Genomic DNA, 14371 nt, shown 5'->3' with positions numbered 1-14371 from the left:
CTGACGAGACCAGCGGGTAAGTGATGAATCCCACTGCTGTTGTAGGCAGTGCAAGCCTTGCTGCAATATCATTGGCGGTAGGACACGCGCTGCTGCAATTTGATTGGCTGCTTAAGGGCGGTCTTGTCTTTCATATCGTTCATGTTCAGACATTACCCAATCACTTTGTAGCAGGGCGTGTCCTGCCCAGAACGCGGAGGAATGTATCATAACGAGGAAGTGAGGTAGTTGTCGATGCGGACGTGCTAGCTCGCTAGGCTAACCAGGAAGTGAAAAGTGACAGCGGCGGTTCATTGACGTCGCGCCCCCGTCTCCCCTCCTCCTCCGCCCTCACTCCACTACCGACTTCTCTGACACTTTGGAGCACTTCCACCGTCCCCCAGGCGTCACTTTCCACAGGCGTGTTGCGTGTGCTCGCATGGGCAGCGGAGGAGTAAAGCTTATCCGCCGAAAAGCACACACGGTCCCCGACGTCTGTCGTGTCTCGTCTCTCCGCTCGGGTGTGAAGTTTGTAAATTAGCGAATTGAAGATGGCGACCAGCTCGGAGCGCAGTCCTCCTCCGTTCCCCGACGCCGGAGACCCCGCGGGCCGAGGCAGCGATGAAGACGACGGAGACGACCTCTTCGTGAGTATGGTACGGTTCCAACTTTCCCCACGACCGCTTCTTCCGTCTCCATACTCTGCTAACTCTCACTGTCAATTAGCCATAGCTATGCGCTAGTGGAAAAAATATATATATATTTCTGTTCGTCGCCACTTTTTCGTTGTTGTTTCTGCAAAAGTTTTCACTCCCATCCACGTGGTTGCATAAAAGTGACAAATGCTGTTTAATGTTACTCGAGCTTTACTTTCACGCGGAGTGCAATGTGATTATTCCGTCACCAAAACTAACATAGGCATTTAATTGCCTGTGATCTTTGCGCCACTGCGAGCAGACTTAACTACTAACACTTTGTGCGTTATACGTTTTTTTAATGAGGGGGGGGATGATATATTTGTCGATGTTCGCTTTGTGATTCGACTGCATAAGTTATGTTCCGAATAAATGGCTGTGATTTTAATTTGAATGGAGATGAAAAAGTGGCCCGTGCACAGGGAGGGCAACCTCTTGTCATGTGAGCGGGTGGCGATCACGTGGTTAGAACCCGGATGTTTTCGCCTCTGTCAAAGTTCAAAAGGAAAAAAAGAGCAATTTGGGAAAAGGCCAACTCAGCAACTTTACGCAGAACACACGGCAAATCTGCCAGCTTGCTTTTTTTTTCTTTTCTTGGAGAGCCCTTGATATGTTCAGGCTATCACATGACCAATCACTTAAAGTTTCATTTAAAGTTAAACTCCATAAAGAAGTGAAGCCATAATGAACGGATTAGAAGATTATAGATTTCTTCTACTTTCTTGAGCGGTGCGCTCAAGAAAGTAGAAGAAATTAAGCTTAGTTTTACGGAAATGATGATGATGGCGGTGAGGTGGTTCTCTTCGGTGACGCCCTAAAATGAGGATCAACAAGAGCCAGATGGAAACGCATTTGAATCTCATTTGAAAGTGAAAGAAGCAGATAAATAGAACATCCTTAACAGGAACATTTGGAGAAGGCTCATACAAAACGGTGAGCCAAATAGAGGAAAGCTGTGACGTGAAAGAGAAAGGCCGAGGTTGGCGCTGTTGCAAGGAGCGGAGGTGGAGAGGGTGCAGGACTTCGAGTACCTGGGACAAACTGTTTAAAAGTAACAAGCAGTGGAAGTGAGGTGAAGAAGAGTATTTCTCTAAATTGGCAATTTCTCCATTGTCAGACAAATAAAGGATGTTCTTATCTTTTCTCATCTTAAGAAAGTACAGGCGGGAAGGGTCAAGTGGAGGAATGTCTCGGGAGAGATTTGTGGCATAGGAGCAAAGGAAAGGTTTACGGAACAGTAGTGAGGCCAATCCAATTTTTTCATGAAGCACATTTTAAAAAAACGGATTCAAGTTCTGTACATCAATGACTCAATAGTAGCAATACGGCTTAAATCATGGTAAGTGGGACAAAGAAGACTGCTCAAAAGAAGGCAATATAACCACAAAATCAAATCGCAAACTGCCATGCGGATTTAAGCTCAAGCACGGTTGGGGGTGCTCCGTTTTGGGGCGGTGGTGGCCTCTGTTTTTGAGTGTTTTTGATCTTCAGGGAGCCTTCTGGAATCCGTGGGTGTCGAAGGTCAGAAAGGTAGTCTGGAGCCGGTCCATTTGAAGCGATTTTGGCAAACAAAATATTTTCAAGTGAACACCAAAATCTACTGGGTGCCAAGTGAGGGGGGAAAAAAAACCTGATGCTGCCGGCAAGCTTCTGTTTGAAGTGGCGCAGCAGCGTTCGAGATTTGAACAAAGAAGCCTCGTTCTGATGTGGAGATATCCAACATTTTTATTTCTCTTGATGCCATCATGACACAAAGCGCATTTGTGCCACTCGAGAGGAACAAATCCGAATTGTGTCACTTGAACCATGAGGTGTCAACCCGGCCGCGGTATTTGCATCGCACACAAAATTTTAGCGCAACAGGAAATTTGATCAATATGGAAATGAAGCCGCCTTCTGGAACGGGTTCCGTGTCATTGAAGACTGCAAATGTTTTCTTCTTTACTTGCGTGGCAGTTAGAACCCCCCTTTCATTTAGCATCGCTGCCACCTACAGGGCAGTAGCGGTACAATACATCATTGATTGCATCTGAAGCTCGCCACCGGCAAAGGCTTGGAAAAAAAAAAAAGGTCCATTTCGCTTGGTCTGTAGGCTTTCTTTTGAGATATGTATATGCGTTTTATGTATTTAGTTATTCTCTAGATATGCCTCAGAAGTGCAATTCACGTGTTTCCATAGCATTTTTTTTTCTTCATGAAACTTAAAAAGTTGAGGCGATAAAGCCACGGATTTGTTTGCATTCTTGTTGGAATGTGACTGACCGACTTGAGTTTATGGCACACTTTTGCAGTATAAATTTGTGATGCTGAAAAGATTGCACTGGAAATGTTGAGCAGGTTTGAGTAAGTTGATAATCCTACTTAGCAGATGAAACATCTGTCTTTCGTATTCGTGGTTCATTTGCCTTTTATGTTGGCGTTAGCTTAACCTATAAGATCAAAACATTTACGTATAATGAATCAGATCTTATTTCCTGTAATATGAATAAATTAATATATCGCTTGTGTTTGATAAACACATTGGGAAGAGGACCTTTGAGAAAAAAAAAATCACAAAGTGCAATTGCAATTTTTTTGGGGGGGGGATCTCAAATGACTTCATCAAAACCATTCAGCTCAAATTTGCATCTTAAAAAAAAAATCACAATTCCAGTTTATGAAAGATTTACCAGTGAATAAATCAAATGCACTAATATATGTCCGCTGCACATTCTGAGCACTTGGAGCTGCTTTCTTCTTTGCTTCCAGAGCAACTCCTCCCTGAGTGAGGTGACGGTCAGTCAGCACAGTGACGAATTGGTGACTCCGCCCAGCGACGCCACGGCAGACCCGTCGAGTGAGCCCATCAGTAGCGGCTTGGGATCCAAAACGCCCAGCGACAATTTGATGTCGCCTCCCAGCGACGCCATGAGCGACCCCATCAGCAGCGGGTCCGAGTCCAAAACGCCCAGCGAGCCCTCAGACGACTTTGACGATCTGGCGGGCAACTGGATGACTCCGACCGCCTCCGTCGAGTCCGGAGGTGGAAAGGGAGCAAGTGAAAACCAGCTCAAGGACGAGTTTGTTGACATACTGGGAAACGAAACTGAAGCGCAGACCCAGGACGTGGCGGTTGAGAGCGCGGGAGAAAGTGGGCTCGATGAGGTCGGTGACGCAAAAGAGGAAGTCAAAGAAACCGCTCTGCTTTTAGATATCAGTTCATCAGCAGATCTCGCACCACGCCCGCCGAGTAAAATAGTTGACCCTCTGGCGGACCTCTTTGACGATCCTCCGCCAGCTGCGGCCCAGAAGCAAAGCGCCGCCGCGGACCTGTTTGAAGACCAAGGTGGCGACTTGTTTGCCGACCCGCGACTGATCAAAACCGCCAAGCCGCCTCAGAAGAGCCTCTTCGGCGAGCCCGACGAGGATCTGTTCGGCGAGCCGCTGGGCGCCAAGAAGAAGCCCGCTGGCGGCGAGCTACACGACGAGCCCCTGGCAGACAAATCGGCGAGCCGTCACGGCGGCAAAGTGGGCGAAGCGCCCCCGCCGCAGCCCAACCGCGCCGACATCTTCGCCGAAGAAGCCCTCGCCCCCGGCCACTCCGCTCAAAGGACAAACGGAGTCCACGGAGAAGTCGGCACTGATATCTTTGCAGGTGAGTCGCCGAGTTTTCCTTGGCTGTCTTCCAAAAGCGAATCCGATGCAATAGTGAGAAGAAACGGTACCAAACGATGCGGCCTGGAAACGTCCGCATCGAAGCAACTGTAGCGAGACGATCACTGGCAGAAAAGGTGACTTCAAGTCTTCCCACAGAAGCCACAGTGGAGCTCTCCCTAGACAGTCCGCAAAGCGAAAGGAAGAAGGCGGCGGCCACTCCCGCCGCCGGCGCCGCCGCCGGCAGCAAACCTTCCACGTCGGCTCCGGCCGCGGCGAGCGCCGCCAAGCAACCGACGGCTGCGCTGGAGGAAGTGAGTGACTGCCGCTTCTAAAGTGGTTCGGTGCTTCCTGGTTGAGCTTCAAGGCATACAGCCGTACCTTGACTTACGAGGTCAATTTGTCCTTGACCAACATGAATTCATTTCACTGTACAGTGGCAGCTGCGCTTACGAACGTCTCTTCGTATCAAATTTTCAAGTTACAAAACGCCTCAGCAAGAAATATTGCCTCTTGTTACGAAAGAAATTGCAAGATACGAAAGGTAAAAAGACAGGATGGGCTGAAAGTCGGAGCTCCGAGTTTCCTGAAGTCAACATAGTTTTAACTGCTCTGCCGTAGGCTTTTACCAAGCATCTTCCTGGCATCCCATTGGCGAAGAGAGACCGCGGGCGTTCCGATAGTTTGACGTAAATGTGAATCGCCCAGTAAAAGTGTTCCATCGGTCGGGCGACCGCTCGCTATGCTGACGTTTTGCCTTGGACATTTTTGAAGGATTGTTAAAAGCCGACAAAAGCAAATGTCCTTGGATCGGTTCTTCACAAAAGGCGAAAAGCACTTCTCAGAGAGGACAAAACCATGAGGACGCAGTTTCATCATCCATTTTTATTCTTTATTTTTTTACGTCATGCACAACTCATTTATTGTGCGATAATCTTAATTGTAACATGTATTTGTTACAAATTCTGATGCTTTAGAAAATTTTGGGGGGGGGCTTGGAATGGATTAGGGCATTTACATGGAAAACGCGTCTCTACTTACAAAAGTTTCTAGTTAAGAAATTTCTCCTAGAACATATTAGTTTCGTAAGAGCTGCCACTGTACTTCAAATACATTTTTACCATTGAAAGGATGTGCCCCAAGCCCCCCCCCCCTTTTTTTTTTTCATTCTTCACTCGGTTGGTGATGTTTCCAAAGCTTGCTCTACCTCAAATTAGGCTCGCGACCAAAAAAAACAAAAAGCAGCAGCTGGGACCAACTTGTACGTTGGGGGCGCTTGTAAGTCAAGGTATCGCGGTACCAGTAAAAAAATCTAAAAATCATCAGTGCCAATTTGCCTTGTCCTCCTCGTTCATTGGAGCTGGAAGAAGAGGAGGAGTCCGAGCTGGAAGACAAATTTGACATCACCGTCTCCATTACCGACCCAGAAAAAATAGGTGAGATTTCTGTCCGAAGCCCGCATTCTCCCCGAAATCCACTTCCCGCGTATGATGACTATTGCTCCTTGATTTGGTGTGCAGGGGACGGCATGACCGCCTACATGGCCTACAAAGTGTCCACTCAGGTAAAGCAACGTTTATGAAATGATACAATCAACCCAATGCAAGGGTTTTAATTACGTTTAAAAAAACAAAAAAAATGGTTTCAGACCACACTCGGCATGTTCCGCAACAAGACGTTCACGGTGCGCCGACGCTTCAGCGACTTCTTGGGCCTGTACGAGAAGCTCTCGGAGAAGCACGGCCCCAACGGCTTCATCGTGCCCCCGCCGCCGGAGAAGAGCATCCTCGGTAGGCGCCGACCTCGGCGCCGCCGCCGGGCGCTCGTCTGACGCGCTGTGTTCGTCGTCCCGCAGGTATGACCAAGGTGAAGGTGGGGAAAGAGGACTCGTCGTCGGCGGACTTTGTCGAGAGGAGGAGAGGCGCCCTGGAGAGGTGAGAGCTCCAGCGTCCTTCCTGCTGGGGCGGCGCTCTGCTTTCCAAGCCCAATTTCCCACATGACGACTTTGATGCTTGGAGATTTTTCATTCGCGTTTAGTTTGGATTCGTTTTAGTATTTGTTTTTTTCCCAATGCGGCGTTCATGTGAAAGAAACGATGTGCATCAACCTTTTTCTCCACTCGGTGTGCGCTCGAACGGTGTCGTCGGAACTCGACAAAGTAACTTAGTTACTTCACTGGTGTCTTTGTGATCAATTGAAAATAAAATAAAGACAACTTTTTTTTTTTTTAAAGCGCTGTGGATTTCACCAAATATTAATAAACTACTTACCTCAATTCGCTGAACATAAATGGTTAAAAAAAATTTTTTTTTTAAGTAAATCGATTATTAGACTAGTCGAAGAATCGACTTTTGTACTCCGCATCGACATGTCATGCTTATAGTGCCGAGCTTATGCAAGAATAGTTGGTCCCATTGTATAATTGTCCTTTTTTTTTTAATGTCGTGTGTTCTATCATATGATGATTTTCGGTTCAATGTTCCAAAAGCGCCTTTGGTGGGCAAATGTTGACCTCCTGGTTTGAACAGGTACCTTCAGAGGGTGGTCACTCACCCCTCGCTTCTCCAAGACCCCGACGTGCGAGAGTTCCTGGAGCGAGACGAGGTAAGACCAACTTTTACCCTTCTGCCTTATCGGAGCTCCTCCCCTCTGTGACCCGAGTCGTCCAATCAAACGGCTTCATCCAAAGCAACTTTTTTTTTTCCCAACTTGGGTGCCGTGAGCGTTTTCCCGCTACAAGCGCCTTCCCATTTGTGTGCGTTTAGTTGCCCCGCGCGGTGAGCACGCAGGCCCTGAGCGGCGCCGGCTTCCTGAAAATGATCAACAAGGCGACCGACGCCGTCAGCAAAATGACCATCAAGATGAACGAGTCGGACGTGGTGAGTTGGGACGCCTCGCAATCCCGCGCATCGTCGCCCGGCGTGTCGATGGCTCAGAACAGAGAGCCGAGCGTATGCCCCCGTTGGCTTAACGCCACCAACCAATTTTTCTGCCGCAGTGGTTTGAGGAAAAGCTGCAGGAGGTGGAGTCTGCGGACCAACAGTTCAGGAAGCTCCACGCGCTGGTGGAGTCGCTGGTCCTTCACAGGAAAGGTAACCAACCCGAGGAGAGCGCTTCCGACCGCCATTTTCTTCGATTGAAGCCAGGGTGGCAGAGAAGACCCCGACCGGCGCCGACCCGAACGGGAAGAATTTACGCTGCAGCTTGTAGTCTGGGTTTGAAATCGGATCGGTTGTGACGCCGGTCTTGGTACTTTTCTGACGCACGTTGTTGAAGGTTTGTTTACTCACCAGACGCAACGTCATTAGAGTTGGCCAAAATTAACAACAAAAAAAAGAAAACGAACTGAAACCACATTTTCTCGTCGATAGAAGTACCGAAAAGTAACGACAGTCAACAGCAAATTTTAATCAGGGATGCCTTTGTGACGCTCGGTGAATTCTTTAAAATTCTTTTTCTAACGCATCAGGTTTTTGAGTTCGCTTTTAAGTTTGACCTAAAACAAAAAAAGGCTCAAAAGGCTTTATGATGTTTCAGAAAAAAATTTCCACCTGTTACTGAACCAACCTTTCATTCATAAATATTATTGCACATTTTTAGGAAAAACGAGGGCAGATTCTGGATCACCGCTAAAAAAAAACCCAAACGGGCGTAATTACTTCATTTTCATCTTTGTCAGTTGATATGATGGCAAAGCTTTCAGTGTTTTTTAAATGTATTGATTTTCATATTACGTGCACATCCGTACAGAAGAAGGAAAGTCAGAGTCCTTTGAGAATTGTAGCTAAGTATTGTAGTTGACTTTGCACATGATATCGTAGAACTCGACAAGCTGCCGATATGTGAAAAAATTCGTAAACCAAAAAAAAATGTTTTCCAAAAATAAAAATGAACAGCATAACTTGCTCTTAGAACTACTTAAAACCAATTGGGGAAAAAAACATTTAAAAAACTAACTCACAAAAAACGCCAACCCCCCCAAACCTGCTCTAACCACGCCCCCTCACCCGCCTTCGCCAGAGCTTTCCACGAACACGGCGAGCTTCGCCAAGAGCGCCGCCATGCTCGGCAGCGCCGAGGACAACACGGCGCTGTCCCGGGCCCTCTCGCAGTTGGCCGAGGTCGAGGACAAGATGGAGCAGCTGCACCAGCAGCAGGCGGCCAACGACACTTTCGGCTTCGCCGAGCTCATCGCCGATTTCATCCGACTCCTCGGTGCCGTCAGGGTATGTCCTCGTTTACTCGAGCGGCCTTTCAAGCCCAAGCGCGCAGAAAACGGTTGATGAACCCAGCGGGGGCTCGTCTGCACTCTTTTGTAAAAAAATAAATAAATAAAATCGAAATACAGCCGTCCCTCACTTGTTCCTTGTACGCTCTCCCTACGCGTGGACCGAAACCCGTTGCCTGCGCAGGGCTCATTCGACCATCGCATGAAGTCGTGGCAGCGCTGGCAGGACGCGCAGAGCACGCTGCAGAAGAAGCGCGAGGCCGAGGCCAAGCTCCAGTGGGCCAACAAGCCCGACAAGCTGCAGCTGGCCAAAGAGGAGATCGCCGAGGTACGGCGGCGCCCCTCCGGAAAGCCAGCAGGCTGAAAGCGCCGGCCGCGCCGCTTCAACGTGTCTCTGTTGTGCTTTGCCAGTGGGAGGCCAAAGTGACGCAGTTTGAGCGAGACTTTGACCGAGTGTCGGCCACCGTGCGCAGGGAAGTGCTGCGATTTGAGGTGCGCACCTTTTGACTCGGGTCGCGCTGGCCAAGTGAAGCGACGCATTCCTGACTGCCCACCCCGACCCTCGTTTCTCTTCACAGAAAGAAAAAGCCAGGAACTTCAAAAGGCAGATCATCAAATATCTGGAGAATCTGCTCAAGTCTCAGCAGCAGGTGCGTTGAGTTCAAAGTCGGGGTGTGCGGCTCTCCGGTAACGGATTCGATACGTGCCCGCGATACCGTTCGAAGGGCGGCTTGCTTTTAAAGTGGAACGTTCAATTCGATCCATTGGAATGACGTTCGGCTTTGATCCGGCTCACTTTGAGCCCGTCGGATGCGCAAGAAGCTTTCAGGTTGCCATTTTCTGTCCATTGGAATCAGCTCGCCGGTTTTCTCATGATTATTTTTTTCTGACACCTCTACTTCAAATAGTTTGCCATGTTTTGCTTTCCAGGTACGAGAATACCATAATAATAATAAATTGTCCTGTTGCGCTCCCTAGTTCTGCTCCATTAAAAAAAAATTGAATAACAAAACAAATTTGAAAAGTAAAGTCACCATTTTTTAATTATATTTTTTCAATCAACGATAAAAATATATATATTAAAAAAAACGTTTCAATTTTTCCAAGACGACTTACTGTTCATGTGACTCTCTATGGCATCCACGGGCCTGGCTGCGCTCTTTATATCTGCTTCAAAGGGGTTAAAAAAAAGACAACCGTTCCGCTGATTTGCTCCGTATGCGTGTCTGGCCTCTGCGTGGCCGTGTGCACTGCCCAATTTGGGCTCCTCTCAACCAAGATAACTCGCAAATGTGGCCCCCGTATGCGTGTGCGGACCGTGTGAACTCCTTATATGCTTTTGTTATTTTTGAAATATCCTTCTGCTTCATCGTCGTCCTAATGCGGCTGAACAAAGCGTCCGCATGCCTGCCTGCCAGCCGCTGTCGGACACTTTCCTTGTCGGAGTGCAGTTAGCGAAATCATGTGACGTCTCCTCCGTCTGTGTGTGTCTGTCCAGATGATCAAGTACTGGGAGGCCTTCTTACCCGAGGCCAAAGCCATCGCCTGAGTTGGGGGCGCCGCTCACCTTCTGCCTTTTCTCTTTTCTCTTTCTTACTTTCTTTTCTTTTTCTTTTGGCTCAAACTCGACGTCCCGCCTTTCAAACCAACGAAGGGCGCGTGGCGTCGTCAAAGAGAGTTTACAATCAACTCGCTTCTCGCTTTCCGATCGACCCTCTTTCGAACAGTCTCGTCCGCCGTTACGTAACCCCTCCCAGCGCACGTATTTTTTTGGAGAGTGGCACTTTTCTCCACCTTTTGTTGTTTACGGTGCGTCGGGGTGAAAGTGGCTAAATGACTCAAAAAGGGATTCAAGACAACATGTCGTCTGGATTCAAAATCCAGATCTGTTTTGCTTCAGTTATTGATGCTGCGATGGGGGAAGGGGGGCATTAGAACGCGCCGGATGCATCTTGCGTCATGTACAAAAAAAATCGATCCAAATGACTTGACATTTTTGTGCCTTCTGCCGAGGAGCGACGGGATGAGATACCGGCGTCCATCAATGACGAAACTTGTTTGGTTTAGCGCATGTCTATTCTTCTCATTGACCGTACGAAGGAGTATTTGGAGTACGCCACAAATCGGATGGTGCAAAATTGACGATCGTTCCCGGTTAATAATCACATAACCCGACCGGCAAAAAAATTGAAATGACAATCGATCGTAACGTTTACGTTGATTCATTATTTTTATTTGCTTTGCTTTGCTAGCAGCTAACTTTCCAAAATAAAAATAAAAAACCGCACACGCTTTATCTGCATTTGTTTGATTATTCAGATGACACTAAAAAGTCCAAAAAAAATCGCCACTAATATCAAACCGGTTTATGATGAAATTTTTACTTGTTAAAAAAAAAAAAAAAAAAGTAAAATTTTTGTTTTGAATTTAAAAAAAAAATCCAGTAAATTTTACCTTCTTTACTAGCGGCAAACCTTCCGAACAAAAAATGTGTACAATGTATTTTGTTCTATTATTCGTATGACACACACACACAAAAAAAAAAACGGATAACTTGTCAGACTCATAAAGGGTTGACCCAACAAAAGTCCTTGCTATTCGTTTGTTCTCTTAATGAGGTTGCACTAACACAAAAAAGTTGATAAGTCGTTAGTTGCCCCCTCCCTCCCCCAAAAAATGCACATTCCTGGTTGACGATGACAAAAACCCGTCAAAAGTAACAATTTCACACGCAAATATTTGACTCATTGATCGTAAAGCGTGTGTGTATGTGTGTGCGTGTGCGTATGCGCGCAAATTTCACCTGCTTTCTTAACAATCAAAAACGCCATGTGGAAAAAAGTTCTGTTTTTCTGTTGACACGAAAAGCCAAATTTTGCAACGAATTGTTCCGAACAATGATGGATGATGACAGAATGAATGCAACAAAAGTCACAAGATAACGTGCAAGAAAATAGAAATGGCACAATTAAAAAAAAAAAAAGTTCATAATCTTTACTTGCGGAATTACCAGAATGTCCTGTCAGCAAACGTTACAAAAGTTTTTTGTGGGTTTTTTTTTTTTTTTTTTTTTTGGAATGTATGAAGTGGAAAACAGATTCAAAGTTACTGACTGGACAACACAACAGAGCAACACAATTTCACTGAGTCAAATGTACGTCTTTTTTTGTTGTTGTTTTCTTGATGCATTTACAACAAATGTTTTTTCTTTGGTTTGTTTTTGCGGTATTTCCTTTGTCGACTGTATTTTGGTTGTACACAAAAAAATCTGATAAAAAAGTCATACCAAAATTTACAATGTAATTGTTCCAAACGTTCTATATATCACGCTCCGCTCATCAATAGCAATTACAAATTAACCCATTTAGCATAAATGTAAAAAAAATACTTGTAAAGTACATTATTTTGTATAATTTTTCTTGTCAGATGCAGTCTTTATTTTACTGTATTTTATATACTTGGTCTTTTTGCGTTTTTCTTTTTTCTCCTCTTGTAAAATGAGAATATGACTGTTATCACTTGTAATTAAAAAAAAATATTTTTTTTTTTTTTTACATATAGCGCATGACTGCCCAATGATTTTGATAAGGCTCATCGTGGCCCAAATATTCCTTCGTACTTTTTACTGTTGGACAATAGAACAAGCACGACTTAATTGTCAAATAAGCATTTTATTTCCACCCCCATTTAAAAGCAAGATAAGTGACGTGACAAAATATTATAGGAAACATGCTGCACAATGAAGTGGGTGTCCTGGCTAATTTCTATCAACAGCCTGACACTAAAAATATCTCAAGAAATGCGTGCGTGCGTCGAAATGCATCTCTCAATGTTCCTTGACAAGTCTCACGAATGGTAAATTGAGTCGCGTGCCAGGGCGTGAAGTCGAGCGAAGAAAGTGTTTTCGTAGCTTAAATTTTTTCACATGCGGTGAGGAAAACGATGCTGCGATTTATGTTGGATTAAATCGCGGTCATTTTTCGCAGAGGCCGTCGCTGAATGCAATGTGAGATTGTTTTTTCTCAATACATTGATCCAAAGTCACCAATGTGCACCCGTGTCACGGAAATTTTCTTGGAGACGAAATCAAATAAACGTTGCACTGTTTACACTTGGATTTCTCGTCAACTGTTTTTTTCTTCTTCTTGCTATCGCGCTGGCAATTGTCAGTTGTTAGTGCATTGTCGCCATACCCAAACTCACAAACATGAGTATGAGAGGAATGAGGAGTAGAACCAGTCCATCTGCTATTACATTCAAATAGAGATGGTGATCTGTCATATCCTCCTGAGTACCAGTAGTTCAAATTTGAGAAATTTTCCGAGGCCAAGGACCAAGGACTTGCCTCCGAGGCCGAGGCCAAGGACCAAGGACTGATTTTGAAGCTGAGGCCTAATCGAGGACTTGTATAAAACAATGCTATCATACCACTTGGCAGGTCTTCATGATTTGCAACACCCCTCCATCATAACCCCTTGCACTCCCTAACGCTTGAATGAAGTGTTTTTATTCAAAGAGTAGCACAGTCAGGGTACGTGTTATTTATACTGAGAAAAACAAAAATAAAAGCATATGATATACATTTATGAATTAATGTTTCAATGCAGCAGTTTCTTAATATGAAGTAAATCAACACTCAACAGGCATGACATGGCACGGAACACAGGTTGAGAAATGACCAGGATTAATAAAAAACACAACTCCACTGTTTGATGTGGTGCTTTGGCTCAGTGGTAGAGTGATGGAGTGCCACACCAGAGGTTGAGTGTTCAATCCTTGGTTGTTGCAACAAAGTCTACTCTTTAACCACCATATACAACTTATTTGAGGAAAAACACAAAACAACCCGAAGGTTCATTGTGGTGGGTTAGCTCAGTGGTAGAAAGCTGAAGTCCCAAATCCAGCGGTTGGGTGTTCGATTCCCATTTACAACAAGGTCACATCTTTCTTTAACCACCATTTGCAGTTTTATTGAAGAAAACACAAAACAAACTAGAAGTTATGTGGTGGTGTGGCTCAGGGTAGAGAAACTCTATCCCAAACTAGCGATTGGGTGTTCAATCCCGAGAGGTTGCAACCATATCCCTTCTTTCTTTGACCAACATGATAAGTAAGGCTTATTGAAGTCAATTTTTGTATCGTAAGGCATTTTTCGCCAAAAAAAACGACCAACCACAGTTAGGCATTTTTAGTCGAAAAAAATGACGATGTATAATAAGGCCTTTTTGGACGAAAAAAGCGACCATGCATAGTAAGGCGTTTTTAGCCGAAAAAAAAAACGACCATGTGTAATAAGGCGTTTTTAGCTGAAAAAAATGACAATGTATAAAAAGGCGTTTTTTACCGAAAAAAACGACCATGTATAGTAAGGCATTTTTGGCCGAAAAAAATTACCTTGTATAGTAAGGCGTTTTTAGCCCAAAAAAATGACATTGTATAGTAAGGCCTTTTTTTGCCGAAAAAAACGACCATGTATAGTAAGGCCTTTTTGGACGAAAAAAACGACCATGTATAATAAGGTGTTTTGAGCCGGAAAAAAACAACCATGTATAGTCAGGAGTTTTGAGCCGAAAACAAAATGACCGAAAAAAACGACCATGTATAGTAAGGCATTTTTGGACGAAATGTTTTATTCGAAATAAAACGACCATGTATAGTAAGGCATTTTTCGCCGAAAAAAAGGACCATGTATAGTAAGGCGTTTTTAGCCCAAAAAAAAAAAACGACCATATATAGTAAGGCGTTTTTGGACGAAATTTTTAGCCGAAAAAAACGACCATGTATAGTAAGGCCTTTTTGGACGAAAAAGACGACCACGTATAGTAAGGTGTTTTTA

General features: G+C 45.1%; 1 protein-coding gene across 2 annotated transcripts; it reads left to right on the top strand.

The window, feature by feature from the left end:
* The first annotated feature begins 253 nt into the window (after positions 1 to 253).
* snx1a (sorting nexin 1a) lies at positions 254 to 12652 on the top strand. 2 transcript variants are annotated; one of them, XM_086109086.1, is made up of 15 exons: positions 254 to 626; positions 3423 to 4308; positions 4467 to 4621; positions 5668 to 5743; positions 5828 to 5871; positions 5956 to 6097; positions 6163 to 6241; positions 6836 to 6911; positions 7073 to 7186; positions 7306 to 7399; positions 8328 to 8533; positions 8720 to 8863; positions 8947 to 9027; positions 9114 to 9185; positions 10034 to 12652. In XM_086109086.1, exons 1-15 carry the CDS (start codon positions 531 to 533, stop codon positions 10082 to 10084), a joined length of 2316 nt encoding a protein of 771 aa, XP_085965212.1. In that variant the 5' UTR covers positions 254 to 530; the 3' UTR covers positions 10085 to 12652. The 2 variants fall into 2 exon arrangements, with proteins under 2 accessions (XP_085965212.1, XP_085965211.1); XM_086109085.1 differs by having other exon boundaries at positions 255 to 635.
* The last annotated feature ends 1719 nt before the right edge of the window (positions 12653 to 14371 follow it).

This window comes from Hippocampus guttulatus, chromosome 4 (assembly GCF_054856545.1).
Source record: "Hippocampus guttulatus isolate MCC_2025c chromosome 4, RoL_Hgut_1.0, whole genome shotgun sequence".
NCBI lineage: Eukaryota > Metazoa > Chordata > Actinopteri > Syngnathiformes > Syngnathidae > Hippocampus > Hippocampus guttulatus.
This window is presented reverse-complemented; position numbering and strand designations above follow the sequence as displayed.